Genomic DNA, 24,890 nt, shown 5'->3' on the forward strand with positions numbered 1-24,890 from the left:
GATGCCATGGGACAAGTCAGCAGGGGAACACAATCTGATCTAAGAGGTCAGGAAAAGTGCCATAGATGAAGTATTAGTTAAGAGCTAAGTGTGAGTAGTCAAGTTTAACAAGGTAAAGGAACAGGGTATGAAGGGATAGAATTCAGGTGAAGAGAAGAGCGAGTGCAAAATGTGGAGGCCATCACTGGTCTGGGACCTTCTATAATTTATATTAACCTAAATTACTTTTAGATCAGAAGTATTGGAATTGGGATGATCTTTGGATTAATACTATGAATGTAGCTGCGTATAATCAAGCCCCATGAAAGATAAATACAAGGCATTTATATACATAATCTTTGAAGATTTTGCAGTAGAAATTCAAAGTCAGGAAATTCTTTTATAGCTGCTGAAGCTTGTGATACCGATATGTATTGCCACTCTCAGTTCAGCTAATTACTTGAAAAGGTTTGTGGTTGAGAATGTACTTTATGATCTTCACATATCACTCAGTGAAAGATGAGTGTTTTCTTAATTCCTTCCTTCTTTCTTCATTTTATTTAGCAGATGAGGTTGATTATTCTCCATCTGGCTTCCTGAACTAGTATGTGAAGCATGAGTAACAATGGAGGGATTCTATAGAGGGAAAAGGGCTTCAAACTATAGAATTGAAAAACATTAATTTTGTTGTAATTCTCTTTGAAGGTATTCTAATTCTGTAACCCTATTTGTAGGGAAATCCAGTTGATCCATCAAAGAAAAGAAATGAAATTTGGGCATAACTAATTATAAATTTGGTTATGTTTTACTACTCAGCAGTACCTTGTGTTTCAGACCCTCATAATTAAAAGATTGTTTGAGGAAAGCATCTAGAAGTGAGATAAAAATGTGTTCAGTATGTTGGTGAAGTTATAGAGCTGGCCATCACTTTTATCTGCTAAAGTTAATATTTTTTTATTAAAATAAATACACTTTTAGATGGGATGGAACAAAAATATTTATATATCTAATTCTGCATGTACTAGTTTATTTTCTAAATCACTTATCTTCTGCCCTAGCTGGTTTGGCTCAGTGGATAGAGCATCGGCCTGCAGACTGAAGGGTCCTCGGTTTGATTCCGGTCACAGGCACATGCACATGTTGCGGGCTCGGTCCCCAGTAGGGGACATGCAGGAGGCAGCCAATTAATGATTCTCTCTCATCATTGATGTTTCTATCTCTCTTTCCCTCTCTGTTCCTCTCTGAAATCAATAAAAATATACTTAAATAAATAAATCACTTATCTTTTTACCAACTCCTTCCCACCACACCTTATTCCAGTGATGTTGGTGTCAAATAGTGGGCCCAGCAGATCTTACCACTTTCCATTTTGTCTGTGGAAACTATGTCAGTGAAAATTGGTGCTTATAGTTACAAAGCAGGAGGAAAAAGGAGGATGGTTTTTTATAAGTACCGCGCGCTAACCGATTGCGCCACTGGAGCTCCGGGATGGTTTTTTAAATAATTGCAACAATTTTTGTTCCAGATTCATTCAACAAATTTATACTGGACACCTATGTGAAAGTCACTGGAGACAAAGTGGTGAACCAGTCAGACATGATCTTTGCTCTCAAGGGGCTGACAGTTAAAGAGAAATATAGAAAAGGATTGATTAGAAGCAATACTACTAAATAGGCTGTCCCACCTAGTAATAACTGCTATGAAAAAAGTAGTTTCTATGAGAACTAATCTATGGAATACAAAAATGTCTACCCTTAAGAAATGACATTTGAGTTGAAATATGAAGAATGTGTAATATTCATTTAAAATTTCATTTCTTTCTTGGGGAACAAAACAGACCTAAACAGGTGGAAACCTCTTTCACCATAGCCTTTTCTGGCATTATCATGTCAAATATATTTCCCACCATTTTGAGCTGGGAAATTGTTCCTCATATTTAAAAGTTAATTTTAAAGAATTTTAAAAGTCCTGGATTATGTATGGTGTACGTGCTGGATTTTATTTCTGATCGTAACTTAAAACAAACTTCAATCTGTTAGGAGGTCCCATCTATTTAGAAGAGATCATTTAATCCAATCCTAACTTCTAGCCAAGGATTTCACTTAGCACAATTTCTTTTTTAAATAATTGAACTTTAGAGGTAGCTTTGAAAATTATTAAGCATATTAATTTTTCTTATATGGGTTGGGGGAATATTACCTTTATATTTGGAAAAAATAATAGAGGTAGATGTGCAAAATTGTTAAGCCTACAGAAATTCTATTTGATCTATAACGTTTCTTATAATCCTATCCACATTTTCCATCTCTTTATGGTAACCTTCCAATTTTCAGGCAAATAAAATAGTTATGTAACTGCAGCAACAGTTTTTCCATAAATACAGAATCCCATGAAAATCAAATAAAATAGGAAAAGCCTATCATTAAATTTGTTTAAGGCCCATAATTAATTATCTTTAGCTTTTGCGATTAGTGTGTGAACCAGCTGGTCTATATATTCGGCTGCCTTGTTCAGCAAGGTGGAAAACCTCTTCTTTGAGAAGACAAGAATAAACAGCATCCACAGACCCATGGATTGAAGGATTTGCTTGCTACCTCTGCTCAGAAGTGTATTTCCTAGAGGTCATTTTTAAAAACAACAGCAAGAGAATGGCAATGTGCTTAGTCTTTCATTCTTTGATATTGCATATTACATCACAATGTATCTAGGAAACAGCAGTGCCCACCCTTGTATGTTCATGGATTTTCTAAGGTTTGTTTCATTGGTCAGAGTCCCAATTTAAATTCACCTCTGTAGATTTTAGAATATTGACATTTTAATAAAGTTAGGAGCAAGCTGCTATCTTCCTGAATTCCACTCAAAGAGCTGGTATCCAAGCCCCCTTGATCTGTAAACACTGTTGTTTCTTACATGAAAGGATAGAACAGGACTTAGTGAAGTGAAACCACCTATCTAAGCCAAGCTATCTCTGTGGAAGATGAGTGAGCTATACCAAACTATACAAAATTCATTCCTACAATTCTATTATTTATTGTGAGGGCTTTTATATTAGGTAGTTATTTGATTGGTATCTGGCATCCATTCTGCAATTTTCAGTTAAATAGAATACCTAAGTGGAATAAAAGAACACATGGGAAGAATGAAGTGGAACATAACAACAATATCCAGAGTTCCAGATTCTCTCTTCTCATTATTCATAACCTTTTCCATTTCTTGTTCTGGCCCTACCCTACTACTTACTTTCTCAACCTTGTACAGCCATTTGGTCTTCTCAAACTAAGTAACACAATCAGGGTTTATACTCACAAAAGGGAAGAGATGATAGATGGCAGAAAGGTCAGGAATGGCTAGGAAATTAAGAGAGTAATATAGAATTTTGTTTTCACTACTTTCTCTTGACTACCTAACTGAAATTTTTGTAGCATTAGAGAAAGTTTAAGTTCAGATAACCATGTAGGTTCATTTCACATGGTAGGTTACTGCTTATGAAGAGCCTTGAGTTTTATGTATGATATTAGGTCTGAAGTGGAGCTAGAGGATAGCACACGACAATTCTCAGTGACTTCTAGAGTTAGTTTAAAATTCAAGTTTGAATATTATCTGTATATAAAAAACCCTAATATGCAAATAGACCGAACAGTGGAACAACTGAACAACTGAAGAACCGGTCGCTATGATGTGCGCTGACCACCAGGGGGCGCATGCAGACCATGGCGGGCATCCACCGGCAGGATGGTGGAGCAGGTGAGCGGGGGCGCCAGAACAAGGTGGGGCGCCAGTTGCTGTCATCAGGGTGAGCCTCTGGTGGTTACTGAAAATTCTTTGCTCCCGCACGCCACAGTCCCACCCAGCGCTTACACCTGCTGCTGGCACCGGCCCTGCTGGCACCTGCAGCTGACACTGGAGACACCGCGCGCACCCGCTGCCGGCACCTGGCGCCGGTCCTGATCACTCAGCACCATAAGCAGGTGCAAGCAGCGGCTGCCAGCACTGATTGCCCTTGAGGGCTTCTCCACCTCCCCCTGCTCCTGAGGGGTGATCAGGGTAGCAGCCTCTGCTCACACCCACTGCTGGCACTGGTCCCAATCGCTATGTGCCATCAGCAGGTGCAAGCGGGGTGTTAGCGCATGGGAGCAACGGCGGCAGGAGCAGGGCTGCTAGCAGAGAGGGGACCAGGGACAGCAGTGGGAGGGACCAGGCGGGGGCGCAGAGGATAGGCTGAGACCCGCCCCTGTGCCCACCACAGCCTTGAGGCCCAGAGTTCCTTTCAAGGTGCATGAATTCATGCACTGGGCCCCTAGTTTTATAATATATTGTGCATATAGTATATAATTTATTCCTCATAATAACCGCATCTTTTATATCCAGTTTTTTTCATTAGAAGAATAGGAATGCCCTAATCTTACCAACCTCTGTAAGTTTATTTCCTGGAATACTAAGGCCCATAGACAGCAGAAACACAATAGTCTTTGGGATTTTCAAATAAACTACTGCCCTAGAAATTACTTTTCCTTGTGTTATATTTATTTGTAGGTGCACAAAGCTCTTGTAAATTGTCTACTCTAGAAGGACGTAACACTTTGAAAAAGAAAATTAAAAGATGGTACTCCTTCTTAGGGAAAACACAAACCACAGTCTTCAGGAAGTGGAAGGCAGGCAACTCAATCCTGCTCAAAAGTAAAAGAACCAAGGCCATGCTGCTCAGACATAGCATATAGAGTATCTATTTTATTGATATTGGAGAATCATCTAATCTGTAACATATGAAATCTTTCCTTAGACTGTAACACAAGGGCAAGAATCTTGTATCTTTTTATTAACAGTTTTGTCTCCAGTATTTAGCACAATGCATGGCACATAATAGGTACTTAGTAAATATTTATTGAATGAATGATAGTGTATAACACTATAAACTTAGTCAATCTGGAAAGAAATAATCCTTAAAATTAGTTTTATTTGTGGTGAGGGAAGATATATGAGGAAGATAATAATAATCATTTTCTAGGTTTCATATCTTTTTTTTTTGGTTCTATTATTCTGTTGCATGTTTGAATGGAGAATGTATAAAAGGGAAAAGATCTGACTCCCAGATTAAGCTGATCATAAGGAGATACAGAGATTGTTGAGGTGACTCAGTGAAATGCCCTTAATAGAACAAGAGAGACTTTATACTGCAGCTGTTTGCTGATACTCAGAGGCAGAACTACCTATTTTTATCCCTTGGCCACATTCCAACAAACTGTCCCAGCAGATGAAGCAGAGGGTAAGAATTGGAAGGGTTATCTTTTGGTTGGAGAGTTGAAATTGTTTAGATATATAACCTTTGACTTTCAGATTTCTAGAAGGTGATGTAACCAGGTTAGGGGATGCCTAGTCTGGCACCTCTGACCAGTGCCACTATCTGGTACTTTTGCTACCCTCTATACAGTGTACTCTGAGATAACCACGCTTTTTACCCTACCTTAACCTTCCTATTAGTAATCAGAGCCATTTTCTCGAGACCCATGGACTTCTCCAGCTATCTTTGCTAGTAAAAAGAGGCCGCCTTTACATTTATAGAATGGGACACTAATGTACTGGAAGTATTTATGCACACACAAACCACACAGTAAAATCAGTCCCATTACCCCATAGTAATTTCCTATGTTTTTAACTTAATAGTTTTGCCCAGAATATCAACAGAAAAAAAGGAATGACGTTTTACAAGTGTTATTCATTTGTAAGCTAAACATTCTGCTTGTCACCTATCGTAGGATGCTTTTTATCTTTCTGCTTTCTTTTTTCTGATTTATTTTTTCTTGTGTAATTACAGCTTTGGCTTTACAGATAAAGTAATAAAGAAGAGCCAGTGTCCCATCGGGGTCTTTGGTAATGGTTTCAAGTCAGGCTCCATGCGGCTAGGAAAGGACGCTCTTGTCTTCACCAAGAATGGGGGTACTCTCACTGTTGGACTCCTATCACAGACCTACCTGGAATATGTCCAGGCCCAGGCAGTTATTGTGCCAATTGTTCCATTCAACCAGCAAAACAATATCCTTTCTGGAAATGTTGGTTAAACATTAGTCTAATCTGATATTTTGATAGAAACCTCTTTCTTCACAACAAATCCAGCTATCAATTCAACTGTCCTAAACTTAACTTGAATTCCCCCTATTAAATGTTTTTTGTTTTTTTTTAAAAAATAACTGGACAATTGACAGAAGCCTAGAAATGTTTTTGTTGTATGGAATATTTCGCTGTTATGTGATTTGATCTCTATCTCTCCCACACCACCACTCCTTTGGTAAAGTGCCCCCTCTCTCTTATTTTTCTTCTAAGGGCAGCTACATTTATATCATACTCCTAGAAACCTTCTATTCATCAGCTTATCTGATGGCAGAATCACTCATTTCCCCATTCCTAGACAAGCTGTTATTTTTATTAGATACCAGGTCGTCTTGACCCAAGAGTAAAGCAGTGAAGTTTGAGCTCATTGCTTCCAAAGGGTCTGAAAATTCAGCCTTTGATCTGTTTTGTAAATATAGGACAGTCTTTACATTATATTTTTGAAGCTATATTCTGCAGGGGTAACTGATTTTTATGTTTGTCTCTACAACCTTTATTCATTTTGCCTTTTCCTTTCTTCTGTAGCAGTGATACCCGCTTTATGTCTATATTTTGTCTAAACATACAACACAAAAGGCAGATCTTCCTAATTATAGCATCTTCTTAAAATATTAAGTTTTCTTTGACTGTATTTGGTTTTACAAAAAATGATTATTACTGAGGATTCCTTGCCCAGCCTAGAAGCCATCTTGAACTATTCAATTTTCAACAGTGAAAATGACCTGCTGTCCCAGTTTGATGCCATCCCAGGCAAAAAAGGCACTCGTGTTCTCATTTGGAACATCCGCAGGTATAGTATACCAAGGGTGATAGATTTTAATAAGCAAAGGTAGTATGATGAAGTACATTTTAATAAATTTCTAGAGAAGCAGAGTAGATAAATTTTGATAGATATTTGCATTTCATTGCATACTTTTTCTTAACTTTTGTATAACCACAGCTCTGTGAGAGATAGTGGTTCTTCTTAGTAAAATGTGGAGCTTGATAATGAAGAGACATGCATATCCTGAAGCTATTGCCACAAATAATCAAGACAGTTCAATGTTATTCTAAAATATTTAGAATCCATTATACATATCTATTTTATATTTATGGTCACTGTTTTGAGATAGGTACATGATAGTTATTTAACTTATTTGACTGAAAATAAAATGTGAAAACTAGACATTAACAAGCATTTTCCTTAAGATTGGGAACAAGACAAGGATGTCTGCCTTCACCACCCTTATTCAAAATACTCCTTGAAGTCCTAGCCACAGCAATCAGACAAGAAGAAAAAATAAAAGGTATCCAAGTTGGAAAAGAAGAAGTAAAATTGTCATTATTTACAGATGATATGATAGTGAATATAGAGAACTCTAAAGATTCCACCAAAAAAGCTAGAACTGATAAATGAATTCAGTAAAATGGCAGGATACAAAATAAATATCCAGAAATCAGTTGCATTTTTGTACGCCAATAATGAACTATCAGGGAAACTAAGAAAACAATCCCACTCGCAATTACTTCAAAAAGAATAAAAATACCCAGAAATAAATTTAAGCAAGGGTGTAAAAGACGTGTACTGGAAAAGTATAAGACACTGAAGAAAGAAATTAAAGAAGGTACAAATAAGTGTGTTCATGGATTGGAAGAATTAACATCATTGAAATGTCCATAATACCTAAAGCAATTTTTAGATTCAATGCAATTCTTATTAAAATACCAATGACATATATTACAGATCTAGAACAAATATTCCAAAAATTTATATGATCCTGAATAGCCACAGCAATCTTGAGAAAGAAGAACAAATTTGGAGGAATCGTACTACCTGATATCAAACTATAGTACAAGGTCATAATAATAAAAACAGTGGTACTTGCATAAAAACATATATAGAGGTCAAGGGAATAGAATAGCCCAGAAATAAACCCATGCCTTTATAGTCAATTAATATTTGACAAAGGAATCAAAACATGCAATGACATAAAGACAGTCTATTCAGTAAATGGTGTTGGGAAAATTGTACAGATATGAAACTAGACCACCTTTTTTACAACATACACAAGGATAAACTCAAAATGGATAAAAAAAAACTTAAATGAAGGCGTGAAACCATAAAAATCCTAGGGGAAAAAAAAACAGGCAGTAAAATCTTGGACATTTCTTGTAGCAATATTTCTTCTGATATATCTCCTCAGGCAAGGGATACAAAAAAAAATAAACAAATGGGAATACATCAAACTAAAAAGTTTTGCACAGCAAAGGAAACTGTCAACAAAATGAAAAGAGAACCCACTGAATGGGAGACATTCTTGCTGAATACATCTGATAAGGAGTTAATACCCAAAATGTATAAAGAACTCATTAAACTGGACACCAAAAGAATAAACTATCCAATTTAAAAATGGGCATGGGATGTGCTCTCCCTCTCCTTTCCCCAGACACACTCTTTGGAGCATGCCTTTCCCCCTCTTCCCTCAGGCATGTTAGTTTTGCTTTCTTTCTCCTAAGCTCCAAGGGCCCCTCTTTTGCCTCTATAACATGTTTTCTAAGTCATACACCCCAGCTGGTTCACTTCTACCTCTGTGACTTTCTAAATAAACTTTTGCTTGTATTTGAGTTCTTGGCTCTGAATTCTTTATTAGCCGAACTCAAGGCTGGGGTGTAATTCCGCCATTAACATTGAGAGGGACTAGTATTCCTTCATTTGTGGGGTAGCAGTAGTCTCCCTACAGAACAGAGATTTCGGATTTGTCTCCTGATGACTGTTTTGCTTCTTGATTGTGCTTGACCTCTCCAGGACAGGGCTTCATCTTTTCTTTCCCAGTCTCAAAAATAAAAAATTAAAAAAAAAATGTGCACAGGACCTGAATAGACACTTCTCCAAAGAGGACATTCAGATGATCAATAGGCATATGAAAAGATGCTCAAAATCACTAATCATCGACAAATGCAAATTAAAACTACAAAGAGATATCACCACACACCTGTCAGAATGATTATCATCAATAAATCAACAAACCACAAGTGTTGTGGAGGATGTGGAGAAAAGGGAACCTTTGTGCACTATTGGTGGGAATGCAGGTTGGTGAAGCCACAATGCAAAGCAGTATGGAATTACCTTGAAACATTAAAAATGGAAATGCCTTATGAAGCAGCAATTCCACTTTGGGGAATTTATCTGAAGAAACCCAAAATACTAATCCAAAAGAATAAGTGACCCCTATGTTCATTGCAACGTGTTTATAATAGCCAACATTTGGAAGCAGCCTAAGTGTCCATCAGTAGATGAGTGGATAAAGCATCTATGGTACATTTACACAGTGGAATACTACTCAGCTGTTAAAAGAAGGAAATCTTACCTTAGCAACAGCATAGATAGACCTGGAGATTATGCTAAGTGAAATAAGTCAATCAGATAAATACCATATGATTTCACTCATATGTAGAATCTAATGAACAAAATGAACTAGTAAGCAAAATAGAGACAGATTCATAAATAGAGCGCAGGCTGACAGCTGTTGGAAGAGGGGTTGGGAAACTGGGTTGGGGGTTGGAGGGATTGAGCAAAAAAGAAAAAAAGAAAAATCTCACGGACATGGACAACAGTGTGGTGACTGCAGCAGGGGGGTGGAACTGGAGAAGAGTATATGGGGGACAAATGGTGATGGATGAAGACATGACTTGAGGTGGTGAACACACAATACAGGGTACAGATGATGTGAAGTGGAATTGTGTACCTGAAACCTGTATAATTTTGTAAACCAATGTCACCCCAATAAATTCAGTAAAAAGGGAATAAAAGGAAAAGAGACATAAGGGTAACAAAGCACAACACAATCTTTAAAAATAAAGACCTCTGTATTAGTGGTTTAGAGGGGCTGAATTAGAAGTAGAAAAATCTTTTTTTTAATTAAATCTTTATTGTTCATATTATTACAATTGTTCCTCTTTTTTCCCCCCATAGCTCCCCTTCACCCAGTTCCCACCACACCTTCTGCCCTTACCCCCCCACCACCAGTGTCCTCATCCATAGGTGTGCGATTTTTGTCCAGTCTCTCCCCACACCCCCCACACCCCTTTCCCCAGAGAAATGTCAGTCCAGTCCCTTTCTATGCCCCTGATTCTATTATATTCACCAGTTTTTCTGTTCATCAGATTTTTTATTCACTTGATTTTTAGATTCACTTGTTGATAGATATGTATTTGTTGTTCATAATTTTTATCTTTACCTTTTTCTTCTTCTTCCTCTTCTTAAAGGATACCTTTCAGCATTTCATCTAATACTGGTTTGGTGGTGATGAACTCCTTTAGCTTTTTCTTATCTGTGAAGCTCTTTATCTGACCTTCAATTCTGAATGATAGCTTTGCTGGGTAAAGTAATCTTGGTTGTAGGTTCTTGGTATTCATCACTTTGAATATTTCTTGCCACTCCCTTCTGGCCAGCATAGATTCTGTTGAGAAATCAGCTGACAATCGTATGGGTACTCCCTTGTAGGTAACTAACTGTTTTTCTCTTGCTGCTTTTAAGATTCTCTCTTTGTCTTTTGCTCTTGGCATTTTAATTATGATGTGTCTTGGTGTGGTCCTCTTTGGATTCCTTTTGTTTGGGGCTCTCTGTGCTTCCTGGACTTGTAAGTCTATTTCTTTCACCAGGTAGGGCAGTGGTTCTCAATCTTCCTAATGCCACAACCCTTTAATACAGTTCCTCATGTTGTGGTGACCCCCAACCATAAAATTATTTTCATTGCTACTTCATAACTGTAATTTTGCTACTGTTATCAATCGTAATGTAAATATCTGATATGCAGGATGTATTTTCATTGTTACAAATTGAAAATAATTAAAGCATAGTGATTAATCACAAAAACAATATGTAATTATATATGTGTTTTCCGATGGACTTAGGTAACCCCTGTGAAAGTGTCGCTCGGCCCCCAAAGGGGTCACGACCCACAGGTTGAGAACCGCTGAGGTAGGGGAAGTTTTCTGTTATTATTTCTTCAAATAGGTTTTCAATATCTTGCTCTCTCTCTTCTTCTGGCACCCCCATAATTCTGATGTTGGTACGCTTAAAGTTGTCCCAGAGGCTCCTTACACTATCTTCATATTTTTGGATTCTTTTTTCTTTTTGCTTTTCTGGTTGGGTGTTTTTTGCTTCTTTGTATTTCAAATCTTTGACTTGATTCTTGCGATCCTCTAGTCTGCTGTTGGATCTCTGTATATTATTCTTTATTTCAGTCAGTGTATGCTTAATTTCCAGTTGGTCCTTTTTCATATCCTTGAGGGTCTCACTAGATTTCTTGAGGGTCTCACTAAATTTATCGGCGGTTTCTAGAAAATTCTTGAAAAACCCTATAACCATGGTTTTGAACTCTAGATCCAGTAGTTTGCTTTCCTCCGTTTCTGTAATTTGTGACCTGTTTCTTTGTCTCCGCATTTTGGCTGCTTCCCTGTGTTGATAGAGTGGCTTTCTGTGCTAAGTGTCCCATAGTGCCCAGTGGCTCAGCCTCCCCAATTACCTGAGGTGGACACTCTTGGTGCACCCCTTTGTGGGCTTTGTGCACAGTCTTGTTGTAGTTAAGCCTTGATTGTTGTAGGTATCACTGGGAGGAATTGACCTCCAGGCCAATTGTCTGTGAGAATCAGCTGTGTCTATGCTGGGAGAACTTCTGTGCTGGACACACCCTTCTGGGGCAAGACTTGCTTCAGTGGGGCTTTGGTGCTCACTCAGTCTGCCCCCCTTAGTGTGTCCCTTATGAATCTGAGGAGTTGTAATCTGGATGGTCCCACTCTGACCACTGGGTACACTGGCTCTTGAATCTCTAAGGAGGTGCTAATTTAGCCTCTGCTTGAGGCTACCCAGCAGGAGCTATGGAGAGATCTGCAGATTCCTCTTCTTTGTTTGGGGTTTGGAGGTGCCCAGATGAGGCCCAGCTGTGAAGCAATGCAAGCTGCTGTGGGGCCTTGGGCCCTCTTTTGGATGTTCTGTGTATCTCTGACCCAGCTGCAGTTTGTTAGGTAATTTTAGATTGCAAAGGACCAGGCCATTCATATGCAAAAGCCTCTGCACACAGCTTGGGTGGGGCGGGGTCTCAGGGAATCAACAGGGTGAAGCAAACAGCTATGGCTGATCCTCAGCCCTGCCCTAAGAGGCCCCAGGTCTCAGGGTCCCTTAGTAATCACTGCAAGCACCTGTGAGAGAAAGCCACCCTCGAGTTCCACCCAATGCCAGACAGTCCAGTTTCTCCTCGTATGAGTCTGGGTCCCCAGAGACTCGCCTGGAACTGGAGTTCAGAGCGGTCGGGTGCTTGAGACTCCCTCCCAATTGAAAAAGTCAACCGTGTCCTCATTTGCCAGCCCTTTCCACGTGTGCCTCTGTGCCTTTGCACTTTACTTCCGCACCTCCTCTGAGTCTCAGTGTGCTTTTCTCTTTCCTTCTAGTTGTTGAATTTCCACTCAGCCAGCCTTCCTGTGGATCTGGATGATGTCTGTTTTGTCTTTTAGTTGTAATTTTGAAGTGTTTGTGCGAGGCAGCAATTTTAGGTGTTTACCTATGCCGCCATCTTGGTTTCTCCGACACAGTAGAAAAATCTTTGAAGCAGATAAATTTGAACTATAATGAGGCTGGCTTCTGGTTATGTGTTGAGAGCTAATAAGACAGTTTATAAATACTCTAGATTATGTCATTTTTTAAAATTTAGTCAGATCAAATGGAATACAGTTAAGGGTCCACTAAAAACTAAAAAAAAATTATTATAAAATAGAGGTGTTATTTTTATGTTTAATAGAATAGGGTATCAGGTATATTTTTCTTCTTAACTCAAGTATTTCACCTCCTTTCTTAGCTGGGTTAAACTTATATAAAAACATGCTTGCCCTGGCCGTGTAGCTCAGTTGCTTAGAGCATCGTCCTCATACACTAAGGTTTCAAGTTCTATCCCCGGTCAGGGCACATACAAGAAGCAATCAACTTAATAAGTGGAACAGCAAATTGTTGTTTTCCTCTCTCCAATTCTCCCCCACTCTTTAAAATCAATCAGTAAATTAAAAAACAAACAAACAAACAAACAAATGCTATGCTGGTTTGTATAGAGTACTTTCAACTAAAAAGAACAAAAAGTAAAGAGCTTTTTCTCACTGGCAATTTAGATTTTCTTTTGTCCTACTTGGAAAGTGTCAAATAATATAATTTATATTGTAAAGGATCATTTTCCTGAGGTATTTGCAGTGACTTAAACACATTATTTGTACATTGTTTCTCAACTATATAGTAGTAGGTGTCATGTAAATACAGGATTCCATGGTCATATAACTTTAGGAAAATCTGGCTTAAAGTTTACCATGCTGTTTTATTGAAGGACTTCTCAGAGGCTTCAATAGGCTAATGTTATTGCATTATATAACATTATATAAAAGCAATATAGTATGCAGCATTACCCAATTTCAAAAAATGTTTCTCCAGACCTCTTTTCCTTGGATGGTGAATGGTGAGGGGCAAGGACAGGGAACCTCCTCAGAGTATGTGTTAGAGTGGGATGGGGTAGCAAGAATCAGGATTATCCGGGAAAATCCAGAATATAGTATTATAATGACATGGGCTTTATAAAAGCTACATGCCACAATGGCTCTTGCCCAGCCTTGAAGAAAGAGCTACATTTTCACCACAGCAGCTCTGAGCTTGCAAAGCCTGAATGAAGTATGAAGGAGGTATCACTAAGCTTTGAGGTGGCTCTGAGGGTCAGGAATCGTTTTCAATTTTATTCGTTCAGTCATGCAACCAACCTACCTTCCCTTCCCATCCCTTCCCTTCCCTCCCTCTCTATTTAAGAGTATTTGGGAATACTACTGTTTTGTTCTGATTTATATGTTTTCTCCCTAACGCATCACGAATAAAAATAGTTCTTGGCTTTTTTCACTGGCAGTTGTTAGTGATATAACTCAGAGTCTTGGACTGAACCACAGCTAAGTGACCCAAAATGATTATGAGAAAAAGAAAGATCCTTATGAAAGGAATATGAATACTATTATATTTAAAAGATAATTCCATAAATGATATTCTAGAGAACTAGCAAATAATAACTTTTTTCCCTTAGAAATAAGATCTGTTAAAATCTCTATCTCCTTAGTCCTTACACAATTGCTAAAATTAGAAAAAGTAGGTTTTGATTCATCTATTTATTCAGTTAGGAAAATGATGTTGTATGACCTACACAACAATACCCAGAAGGTTGGGATCTATTATAAGGTCCTTCTTTGAGGATAACTGATATCCAATTGCTTGAGCAGATCACATACATACACACTTTTCTTTTTTTCTTTCCTTCTGTACTTGGCATTACCACCTCTATGAAGCATATTAGATTTGTTCAGACTAGAAATAACCTAAATATTGTGTGGTCTTCAAACTGAGTAATGTATAGTTCAGTACTGGTAGTCAGGGAAAGAAATAGGTATCTGAGTTTGGGCTCATATTGTTTCTTTTCTCTTGGGTTCCTAGTGCATTTTTGTCCTTTGGAACCAGATTTTGTTAGATTGGTACTTGTCTCTTTTACCCAGAAATAAAGATGGAAAGTCTGAGTTGGACTTTGATACAGATCAATTTGACATCCTGGTATCAGACTTTGGCACAGAAGAAAAAGAGACTGGTGGTGTTACCTCTGAACTGCCAGAAACAGAGTATTCTTTACGGGTGAGTAAGAATGGTTTTTCTTCAACAATGAGAGGTAAGATTTCCTATAACATGAAAATCTATATAACAATAACTTTTTAGTTATATAAAGATGACAGTCTTTTAGCCCGGTGTTAGGATTCCTTTTCACTGGCTCCATCAAAAGAGATTAGTGAATAGATTCAATACCACCTTAGTATGGTAGTTGACATAGTATAACATGGTATGGAAACTGACAAGGGCTACTCTGTTTCTTAGTTACTAATCTATCCACCTTTTTTTGTTGTTGTTGTTGTTAGAAACCACCTGGAAATGTTATAATACAGAATCCTTGCCCAGAATAGACCTCAGTTGCTAGCAGTGTTTAAAGGGGATGTTAGTAGAATTGGCTATATAATATAATAACTTTCCCTTCACTGTTCCATAGGCATTTTGTGGTATTCTGTATATGAAGCCAAGAATGAAAATTTTTCTACGTCAAAAGAAGGTGACTACCCAGATGATTGCCAAGAGCCTGGCCAATGTAGCATATGATATATATAAACCTACCTTCACAGTATCCTTACAACTACATGAAATTTATCTCTTCATTTCAGGATTAGATTTCAAAGTTGGCACAGAAAAACAAAAAAACTTTACTTTCTAATTAAAAAACATATGTTATAGTACAAATCCTATTACAATACACTTTTTCTTTCTTTCTTTTTTTAATTCTCACCAGAAGATATTTTTCCATTGATTTTTTTTAGAGAGAGTGGATAGGAGGGAGGAGAGAGAGAGAAACATCTCACATTGATTAGTTGCTTCCCCCATGCGCCTGACCTGGGGAATGGAGCCTGCAATCAAGGTACGTGCCCTTGATCAGGATTCGAACCTGAGACCCTTTGGTTTCAGGAACAATATTCTAACCATTGAGAAAAACTGACAAGGGCTACTCTGTTCTTAGTTACCAATCTATCCACCTTTTTTTGTTGTTGTTGTTAGAAACCACCTGGAAATGTTATAATACAGAATCCTGAGACGTTGGAGCTTCTGATTAAGTAGATTCTAAAATCTCTTTTTTAAATCATAATTTTTTTTTTTAATTCTAAGCTGATTCTAGTGATAGCCAGGTTTGATACTCTGCTTTAAGATCCACACCATTTAGTTTGTATTGGGATTTTATTATAACATTGATTAAAATAAGCAAAATATTGACTAGAACTTGTTCATGTTTTGGACAGCATGAACTTTTAAAAAATATTTTTATTGATTTCAAAGAGGAAGAGAGAGGGAGATAGAAACATCAATGATGAGAGAATCATTGATTGGCTGCCTCCTGCACACCCCCTACTGGGGATCGAGCGTGCAACCGAGGCATGTGCCCTTGACCGGTATCAAACCTGGGACCCTTCAGTCCACAGGCCGACACTATATCCACTGAACCAAACCCAGCTAAGACTCATAACATGAACTTTTGTCATGATAAGTCCATACTTATATAGATAGAAATTAGGAGAGTGGGAATTTAGGTTGATTTTCTGGGGTGAGATAAATCTTTAACAGTTTTAACTTGGATTTCCTTCTACTTCTCATAATGGCAGCGACTCAGAGAAATAGTTTCTCATTTTCAGTTCTACCCCTCTCCCACTGCACTAGGAATGGATTTCAGACACTTGAAAGAATTAGGTCTAACTTTGTTGAGGGCTTTTTGGGCAAAAAAAGTCTTTGAAAGGTTGAGAACTCATAAGAAATTATGAAAAATTACTCCTGTAATTTATTTTCTAGTAGCTAAGCACAGCCTTTGGATGAAGAAACACTCTGTTTACTTTATCAAAGGTGTTATTTATCTTGTTTTGTCTTTCTTCCCCTGGCCAAAAATTATAAATTTTGTTGTTTCTTTTAAAAAATCTGTATAGTAGTTACTCTAAACTGATTGTTCTCTCTCTCTCTCTCTCTCTCTCTCTCTCTCTCTCTCTCTCTCTCTCTCTCTTTGAAGTACATTGTATATTGGGGAAGTTTTTTTTTTAAGCCCTGAACAAACACAATTTAACACAGCCAGAGGTAGCACCGTTAGCATCTATAGGTAAATTAGTTATATCCATATATGTAGGCTAGGATATCAGTGTCATAAGTTTAACAGAGTCAGTCTAAAGAATTGTTTCCTAGCTACTTTTTAAAGATGTGCCACTTTTCTGTACTAACTTCTGTCTTTTATGGGTTTTTATCAGGGTGACTCCTATGCATTCTATTTGTACTGTAACTCTTCTTACCTGTCCTTCTCATTAAACTAGTTACCCTCTCTAATAGAATGTGGGATAAACAAATTCACTATAGAGCCTGGCCGGCGTGGTTCAGTGGTTGAGCATCCAACTATGAAACAGGAGGTCACGATTCGATTCCTGGTCAAGGCACATGCCCAGGTTTCAGGCTCAGTCCCCAGTGGGGCATGTGAAAGGAGCAGCTGATCAATGATTCTTTCTCATCATTGATGTTTTTATCTCTCTCTCCCTCTCCCTTCCTCTCTAAAAAAAAAAATGTATTAAAAAAACAACCAAAAAAAGATTCAAATAAAATTCACTATAGACATGAATAAAATGAAACTCCTAATAACATTTCCCCCAAGGTCACTGAGAGACAAGATCACTGATGCTGATTTACTCATTCCTCAGTTACTACAGGCCTCTTTTCCCTTCTTGTCCTCTCTTTATACTAATTTGGAGAACCTCTTATCCCAGTGTCCTCCCTTCTCATAATTTAGAATTTTAAAAGTGTACCATAGAAAGAAAGTATTTGACAATCTTTGCCTTAAAAATGTTAATTTTTTGGTGTAGAGTTTTAGTGTGTTTGTTTGGGTGAGTTTTGTCCTGTTTTGTTTTTGCCTTTGTATAGGGTCTTACTTGTGGTTTTATTTGAGCTTCTGGAGTCCAGAACATTATATGTTCTGAGCCAGACATTACTGTGTTCTCTCATACCTGGCTCATTTGTCACTTGGGTTTATTCAATAGCTTGTTATTTAGAAGGGGATATTGATATCATTTTAAAAAATAGTAAGAAAGGATTTCAAAATGGCGGCTGAATAGGCAGAAATGTCTCACACCTTCTCCTGAGGTCAGGCCAGAAAAGCAACTAAATTGGAGAATATCCACCCAGAATTAACAAATTAAACACGGCTGAGGAGACAGTTTTCAATAAGGAAGGGCAGAGGATGCCTAGAGAATGGTGCTTGCCAGCCATAACCCACGTGGAACCACCACCGTACCCTGGCAGTGAGTAGCACAGTACCTCCCAGCAGGCTCCATGATGTCTGCAGTGAGTGCCTTCCAGAATGACCTCCCATACCAGGCCTCTTCACCAGCCTGCCAGGACCTAGTGTCCCAGGATCTGGCTCCAGGACCCCATAGTGAGTGCAAACCAGGGGCACCCCTGTACCCCGCCCCCACCCAGGGCCCCAGAACCATGGTGCCAGTCTGACCTGGAGCCACCTGCCACCCACTCCACCCTGAGCCCTGGGACCTGCTGCTGGGAGACTCGGAGTAACCCAGTGCACACCCCAAACTGGACCACAGGAGAGCTCGGACTGTGTGACCTAGAGCCACCCTCGCCCTCTCCACCTTGAGTCCAGAGACTTGCTGCCTGGGCGACCTGGAGTGACCCAGCACACACCCCACTCGGGGACACAGGAGAGCTTTGACTGTGCAACTCAGAGCAACCAACAGTGCTCCACCCCAGCCCCGGGGACAGTCCCACCAGGGATACCCATAGCAACTCAGCATGCGCCCCACTTGGGCCACAGGAGAGTGCTGCCAAGGAGACCCAGAGCAATTTGGTGTGCCCAGCCAGAGGTCACAGGATCGTGCTGCAAGTGCACTGCCAGAGGGAACTAGGGTACCATCCTGCCACAGGTGCCAGGACCACAGGTGAATTGCATGCCAAAAGGCTCTGGGTCCTCACAGGAAGTCGCATACCAGAGGAACTGTGCACATGCTCCCACCACTCCAAGCATCTGAAGCAGACAACAGAGGGACCAGATCCATGGTGGGAGGGGATACAACTCAGAGCAGAGACAATAAAGGTGTGAGACTCAAGGCAAACCCAGCCTCTGGGCTAACAATTTCCAGATCATTGCCCTGATAGGGTCTTCAACCTCTCAAACCCCAAGCGGGGTGCCCAGGGCCAGAAAGAAACAACAAAAATGGGGAGACAAAGAAACAATCCCCCAAGAAAAGGAAAGGCAGAATCACAAGAGAAGGAACTAAATAAAATGGAGGCAAGCAATATGTCAGAGAAAGAATTCAGAGTCAGGCTCATAAAGTTCCTAAACAGACTGGATAAGAAAATCAACAACATATGTAAGAACCAAGGGGAAATGAAGAATGATATAGCTACAATAAAAAAAACACAATGGGAGGTTTCAACAGTAGACTAGAAGAAGTGGAGGACTGAATAAGACAGGGTAGAAAAACACACCCAATCTGAACATCAATTGGAGAAAAAAATTAGAAAGCAGGAGGAGAGCTCAAGGGAGCTTTGGGACAACATGAAACGAAGCAACATCTGTATAATAAAGGTGCCAGAAGGAAAGAAGAGGAGCAAGGATTAGAAAACCTGTTTGAAGAAATAATGACAGAGAACATCTTGGACTTGGGGAAGAAAAAAGTCACACAAGCACAGAGAGTCCCAAACAAGATGAACCCCAAAAGACCAACACCAAGACATGCCATAATTACAATGGCAAATGTTAGCAACAAAGAGAAAATCTTTTTTAAAAATATATTTTTCTTGATTTCAGAGAAGAAGGGAGAGGGACAGAGATAGAAACATCCATGATGAGAGAGAACCATGGATCAGCTGCCTCCTGCATGCCCTGTACTGGTGATTAAGCCCTCAACCCAGGCATGTGCCCTGACTGGGAATCGAACCTGTGACCTCCTGGTTCATAGGTCAGTGTTCAACTGATGAGCCACACCAGCCGGGCAAGAGAGAATCTTAAGGGCTGCAAGAGACACACAGAGAGTTACGTACAAGGGATCTCCCATTAGATTATCAAATGATTTCTCAACAAAAACACATCAGGCCAGAGGGACTGGAATGAAGTACACAGAGTGATGCAAAGCAAGGGACTGAATCCAAGAATACTCTATCCACCAAGGCTATCATTCAAAATTGAAGGGGGAATCAATTTTGCAGACAAAAAAAGGTTAAGAGATTTTATTACTACCAAGCCAGCAATGCAAGAAATGCTAAAGATACTGTTGTAAAAAGCAGAAACAGAAAGGGAAGAAGGAATACAGGCATAAAGAATAAAAATGGCTACAAACAAGTACTTACAAATAATAACCTTAAATGTAAATGGATTAAATGCTCCAATCAGAAGACATAGGATGGCTGAATGGATAAGAAAACATGACCCATACATATTCTGTTTTCAAGAGACCCACCTCAGAACAAGGGACTTACGCAGACTGAAAGTGAAGGGATGGAAAAATATTTTTCAGGAAAATGAAAAAAAAAAAAAGCTGGGGTAGCAATACTTGTATCTGACAAAATAGACCTCAAAGTGAAGGCCATAACAAGAGATAAGGAAGCCACTTCATAATACTAAAGGGATCAATACAACAAGAGGATATAACTCTGGTAAACATGTATGCACCCAATGCAGGAGCACCTAAATACATTAAAAAAATTTCTTGAAGATATCAAGAGAAAGAGCAACAGCAATACAATCATAGTAGGGGACTTTACCCTATTGACATCACTGAATAAATCTTCTAGCCAAAAATAAACAGCAATCCTAAACTACTCACTAGATCAGATGAAATTAATTGACATCTTCAGAACATTTCCCCTCAAAGCTATGGAATATACATTCTTCTCAAGTGCACATGGGACATTTTCAAAGCTATACGACATGTGAGGACACAGGCTAAGTCTCGACAAGTTCAAAAAGATTGAAATCATATCAAGCATCTTCTCAGATCACAATGGCATAAAATTAGAAATCAACAATAAAAACAATCTACACTAATAAAAGACAAAGATGCCAATTGACTGTACCTTTGCTACACCCACCAGCCAATCAGAAGAGTATTCAAATTAACCCAACAAAGATGGCGGTTAATTTGCATACACAGGTGCCCAGGAAAGACTGAAGACAGTGTAGAAGGAAGCCAAGCACTGTAGAAGGGAGCCAAGTGGCGGAGAAGGGAATGGATCGGAGGTAGCAGAGACTGGAGTGGAGCTGAGGCAGCAGACACGGGAGGGAGCGAAGTGGCGGGGAAGGGAGGGAGCCAAGACCGTGGAGACGGGAGAGAGCCGAGGTGGCGGGGAAGGGAGGGAGCTGAGGCAGCAGACATGGGAGGGAGCTGAGGTGGTGGGGAAGGGAGGGAACCGAGGCGACGGGGAAGGGAGGGAGTGAGGTGGCAGAGACAGGAAGGAGCGAAGTGGAAAACATGGGAGGAAGCAAGGCAGTGGAAAAGGAAGGAAGCGAGGCAGCGGAGAACCCTTCTCTGCTTTGCTCTGGTCTCAGGAAGCCCTATTCTTGCAGGAATAGGCCCGAGGAAGCCCTATTCTTGCAGGAATCTTCCTGCAATGGGCCTCTAGTAAAAAATAAAACACTTGGAGGCTAAATAGCATGTTATTAAATAACTAGATGCTGGAGACCAATTCCAGCATGACAGCAGGGCTGCATCTGGGAATGGCTGAAGGCATTTCCCCAAACCTGAATAGGATACATTAAATTGATTTCTTGGCTGCCAGACAGCTAAAAGGCATCTTAATCTACATGTTATTGCCTCCTACTAGCCAAACACCTGAATAGCCGTAGGCTAATTCCCCCATTCTGACAATGGACTCTACCAAACCCTGACCCTTTGAAGTGCATGTCTCCACCTCGCCTCAGGACAAATTGTGTTAATGAAAAGCATGGGGCCCTGGGGACGAGGAGAACCTAAGGCCTTACACTTCAGACTTTAACTTAGCTCCTTTAGCTAAGCTCCTCTGTCCCCCAAATGCCTTACAAAATTATATCTCATCTCTGGACTCTTTGTTAGTCTCTGGACTCTTATTTAACATCTACACACAGACTTCTCCAGATTCCTGAACCCTTCTTGATGCTGGGACAAGAACCCCAGCATTAACTAGAGGCCTGGTGCATGAAATTTCTGTACTGGGGGGATGGTCCCTCAGCCCGGCCTGTGCCCTCTCACAGTCTGGGACCCCTCAGGGGCTGTCTGATGGAGAGTGGGCCTAAGCCAGCAGTTGGACATCCTTAGTGCTGCCGTGGAGGCAGAAGGGGCTCCCGCCACCGTGAGCCTGGCTCAGGCTTGCCAGCTGTGAGCCTGGCTCAGGGCTTCTGGTTGAGCAGCGCTCCCCCTGTGGGAGTGCACTTACCACCAGAGGGCAGATCCTGCATTGAGAGCAGTTGAGCAGCCTTAGCATATCATTAGCATATTATGCTTTGATTGGTTGAATGGCCAACTGGACACTTAGCATATTAGGCTTTTATTATATAGGATGATTGGGTTAACAAAGAGATCAAAGAAAAAATTAAAAACATCCTGGAAACAAATGACAATGAAAACACAACATTCCAAATCTATGGAACACAGTGAAAGCAGTCCTGAGAGGAAAGTTCATAGCTCTACAGCAGCGGTTCTCAACCTGTGGGTCGTGACCCCTTTGGGGGTCAAACGACCCTTTCACAGGGGACGCCTAAGACCATCAGAAAACACATATATAATTACATATTGTTTTTGTGATTAATCACTGTGCTTTAATTATGTTCAGTTTGTAACAATGAAAACACATCCTGCATATCAGATATTTACATTATGATTGATAACAGTAGCAAAATTACAGTTATGAAGTAGCAACGAAAATAATTTTATGGTTGGGGGTCACCACAACATGAGGAACTGTATTAAAGGGTCATGGCATTAGGAAGGTTGAGAACCACTGCTCTACAGGCTACCTCAAAAAAAAAAAACACAAAAAAACAACAAGAAAAGCTGGTAATAAATTATCTAACCCTACAACTTAAAGAATTAGAAAGAGAGCAACAAGAAAAGCCCAGAGTAAGTGGAAGGAAGTACATAACAAAGATCAGAGCAGAAATAAATGACATAGAGACCAAAAAAAAAAAAAAGATAAATGAAACCAAGAGCTGGTTCTTTGAAAGGATAAACAAGACTGATGAACCTCTAGCCAGGCTCACCAAGAAACAATGAGAGAAGACCCAAATAAACAAAATCAGAAATGAAAGAGGTGAAGTAACAACTAACCCCATGGACATACAAAGGATTTCAAAAAATTACTACAAACAACTCTACTCCAACAAACTGGGCATCCTTGACAAAATGGACATATTCCTAGAAAAATACAAGCTTTCAGAACTCAATCAGGAAGAATAAAAAATCTGAATAGGCTGATAACTACCAATGAAATTGCAGCAGTAATTAAAGAAAGAAAAAAAAAACTTCTAGCAAACAAAAGCCCTGGACCGATGGCTTCACCGGGGAGTTTTAACAAACATTCAAAGAACTAAAACCTACCCTCCTCAGACTATTTCAAAAAATTCAAGAGGAAGGAACACCAAGCTCTTTCTTTGAAGCCAGCATTACCCTAATCCCCAAACCAGATAAAGACCCTACAAAGAAAGAGAACTAGAGGCCAATATCCCTGATGAACATAGATGCTAAAATCCTCAACAAAATTCTAGCAAATTGGATCCAGCATTACACTAGAAATATCTTACACCATGACCAAGTGGGATTTATTCTGGGGATGCAAGGATGTTACAATATCCGCAACTCAATAAACGTGATACATCACATAAAGAGAGACAAAAATCACATAATCATATCAATTGATGCAGACAAAGAATTTGACAAAATCCAACAGCCTTTCTTAATAAAAATTCTCAGCAAAGTGGGAATAGAGGTATGATACCTCAAAATAATAAAAACCTTAAATGACAAACCTACAGCCAACATCATACTCAATGGGCAAAAACTAAAACCATTTCCCCTAAGAACAGGAATAAGACAAGGATACCTACTTTCACCACTCTTGTTCGACATAGTACTGGAAGTGCTAGCCATAGCGATCAGACAAGAAGAAATAAAAAGCATCCAAATTGGAAAAGAAGAGGTAAAACTGCCATTATTCCCAGATGACATGGTGTTGTACATAGAAAACCCTAAAGAATCCATCAAAAAACTACTAGACTTAATAAATGAATTTGGAAATGTAGCAGGACACAAAATTAACACCCAGAAATCTATGGCTTTTTTTTTTATACACCAATAATGAGCTCACAGAAAGAGAAACTAGTAAAAACATCTCATTTATTATTGCAAAAAAAATTGAGATACCTAGGAATAAACTTAACTAAGGAGGTAAAAGACCTGTACTCGGAAAATTATAGGATGTTGAAAAAAGAAATAAAGGAAAACATAAACAAGTGAAAGGATATATTGTGTTCATGGATTGGTAGACTCAACATTATTAAAATGTCCATACGACCCAAAGTAATCTATACATTCAAGGCAATCCCCATTAAAATTCTAATGGCACATTTCACAGACCTAGAACAAACTCTCAAAAACTCATATGGAATAAAAAATGACCCAAATAGCTGCAGCAATCCTGTGAAAGAAGAACAAAGTTGGAGGGATCATAATACCAGATATCAAGCTAAATTACAAAGCCACTGTTCTCAAAACTGCCTGGTACTGACACAGGAACAGACATATAGACCAATGGAACAGAACAGAGAACCCAGAAATTCATCCAAGCCATTATGCTCAATTAATATTTGACAAAGAAGGCAAGAGCAGCCCTAGCTGGTTTGGCTCAGGGGCTAGAGCATTGGCCTGTGGACTGAAGGGTCATGAGTTCGATTCCAGTCAAGGGCACATGCCTGGGTTGTGGCTCAATCCCAATTAGGGGATGAAAATACATCCTGCATATCAGATATGTGCAGGAGGTAGCCAATCAGTGATTCTCTCTCATCATTAATGTTTCTATCTCTCTCTTTCCTCTCTGAGATCAATAAATATATATATTAAAAAAAGAAGGCATATATTATGATCCCTCCATACAATGGAATGAAGACAGTCTCTTTAATAAATTGTGTTATGAAAATTGGACAGATACATGCCAAAAAATG

General features: G+C 39.3%; 1 protein-coding gene across 5 annotated transcripts in view; it reads left to right on the forward strand.

Annotated features, from left to right (window-relative positions):
• Nucleotides 1-24,890, forward strand: part of MORC4 (MORC family CW-type zinc finger 4) — a 79,680-nt gene that overhangs the window by 14,005 nt on the left and 40,785 nt on the right. For 4 of the 5 annotated variants that reach the window (XM_036304791.1, XM_036304793.1, XM_036304795.1 and 1 more), the window contains 4 exons: nucleotides 5,792-6,009; nucleotides 6,727-6,874; nucleotides 14,629-14,761; nucleotides 15,168-15,296. In XM_036304791.1, coding sequence (XP_036160684.1) covers nucleotides 5,792-6,009; nucleotides 6,727-6,874; nucleotides 14,629-14,761; nucleotides 15,168-15,296 — 628 coding nt within the window. The remainder of the gene's footprint in view (nucleotides 1-5,791; nucleotides 6,010-6,726; nucleotides 6,875-14,628; nucleotides 14,762-15,167; nucleotides 15,297-24,890) is intronic. The other variant, XM_036304796.1, reaches the window with a different exon arrangement.

This window comes from Myotis myotis, unplaced genomic scaffold (assembly GCF_014108235.1).
Source record: "Myotis myotis isolate mMyoMyo1 unplaced genomic scaffold, mMyoMyo1.p scaffold_m19_p_4, whole genome shotgun sequence".
NCBI classification, from domain to species: domain Eukaryota; kingdom Metazoa; phylum Chordata; class Mammalia; order Chiroptera; family Vespertilionidae; genus Myotis; species Myotis myotis.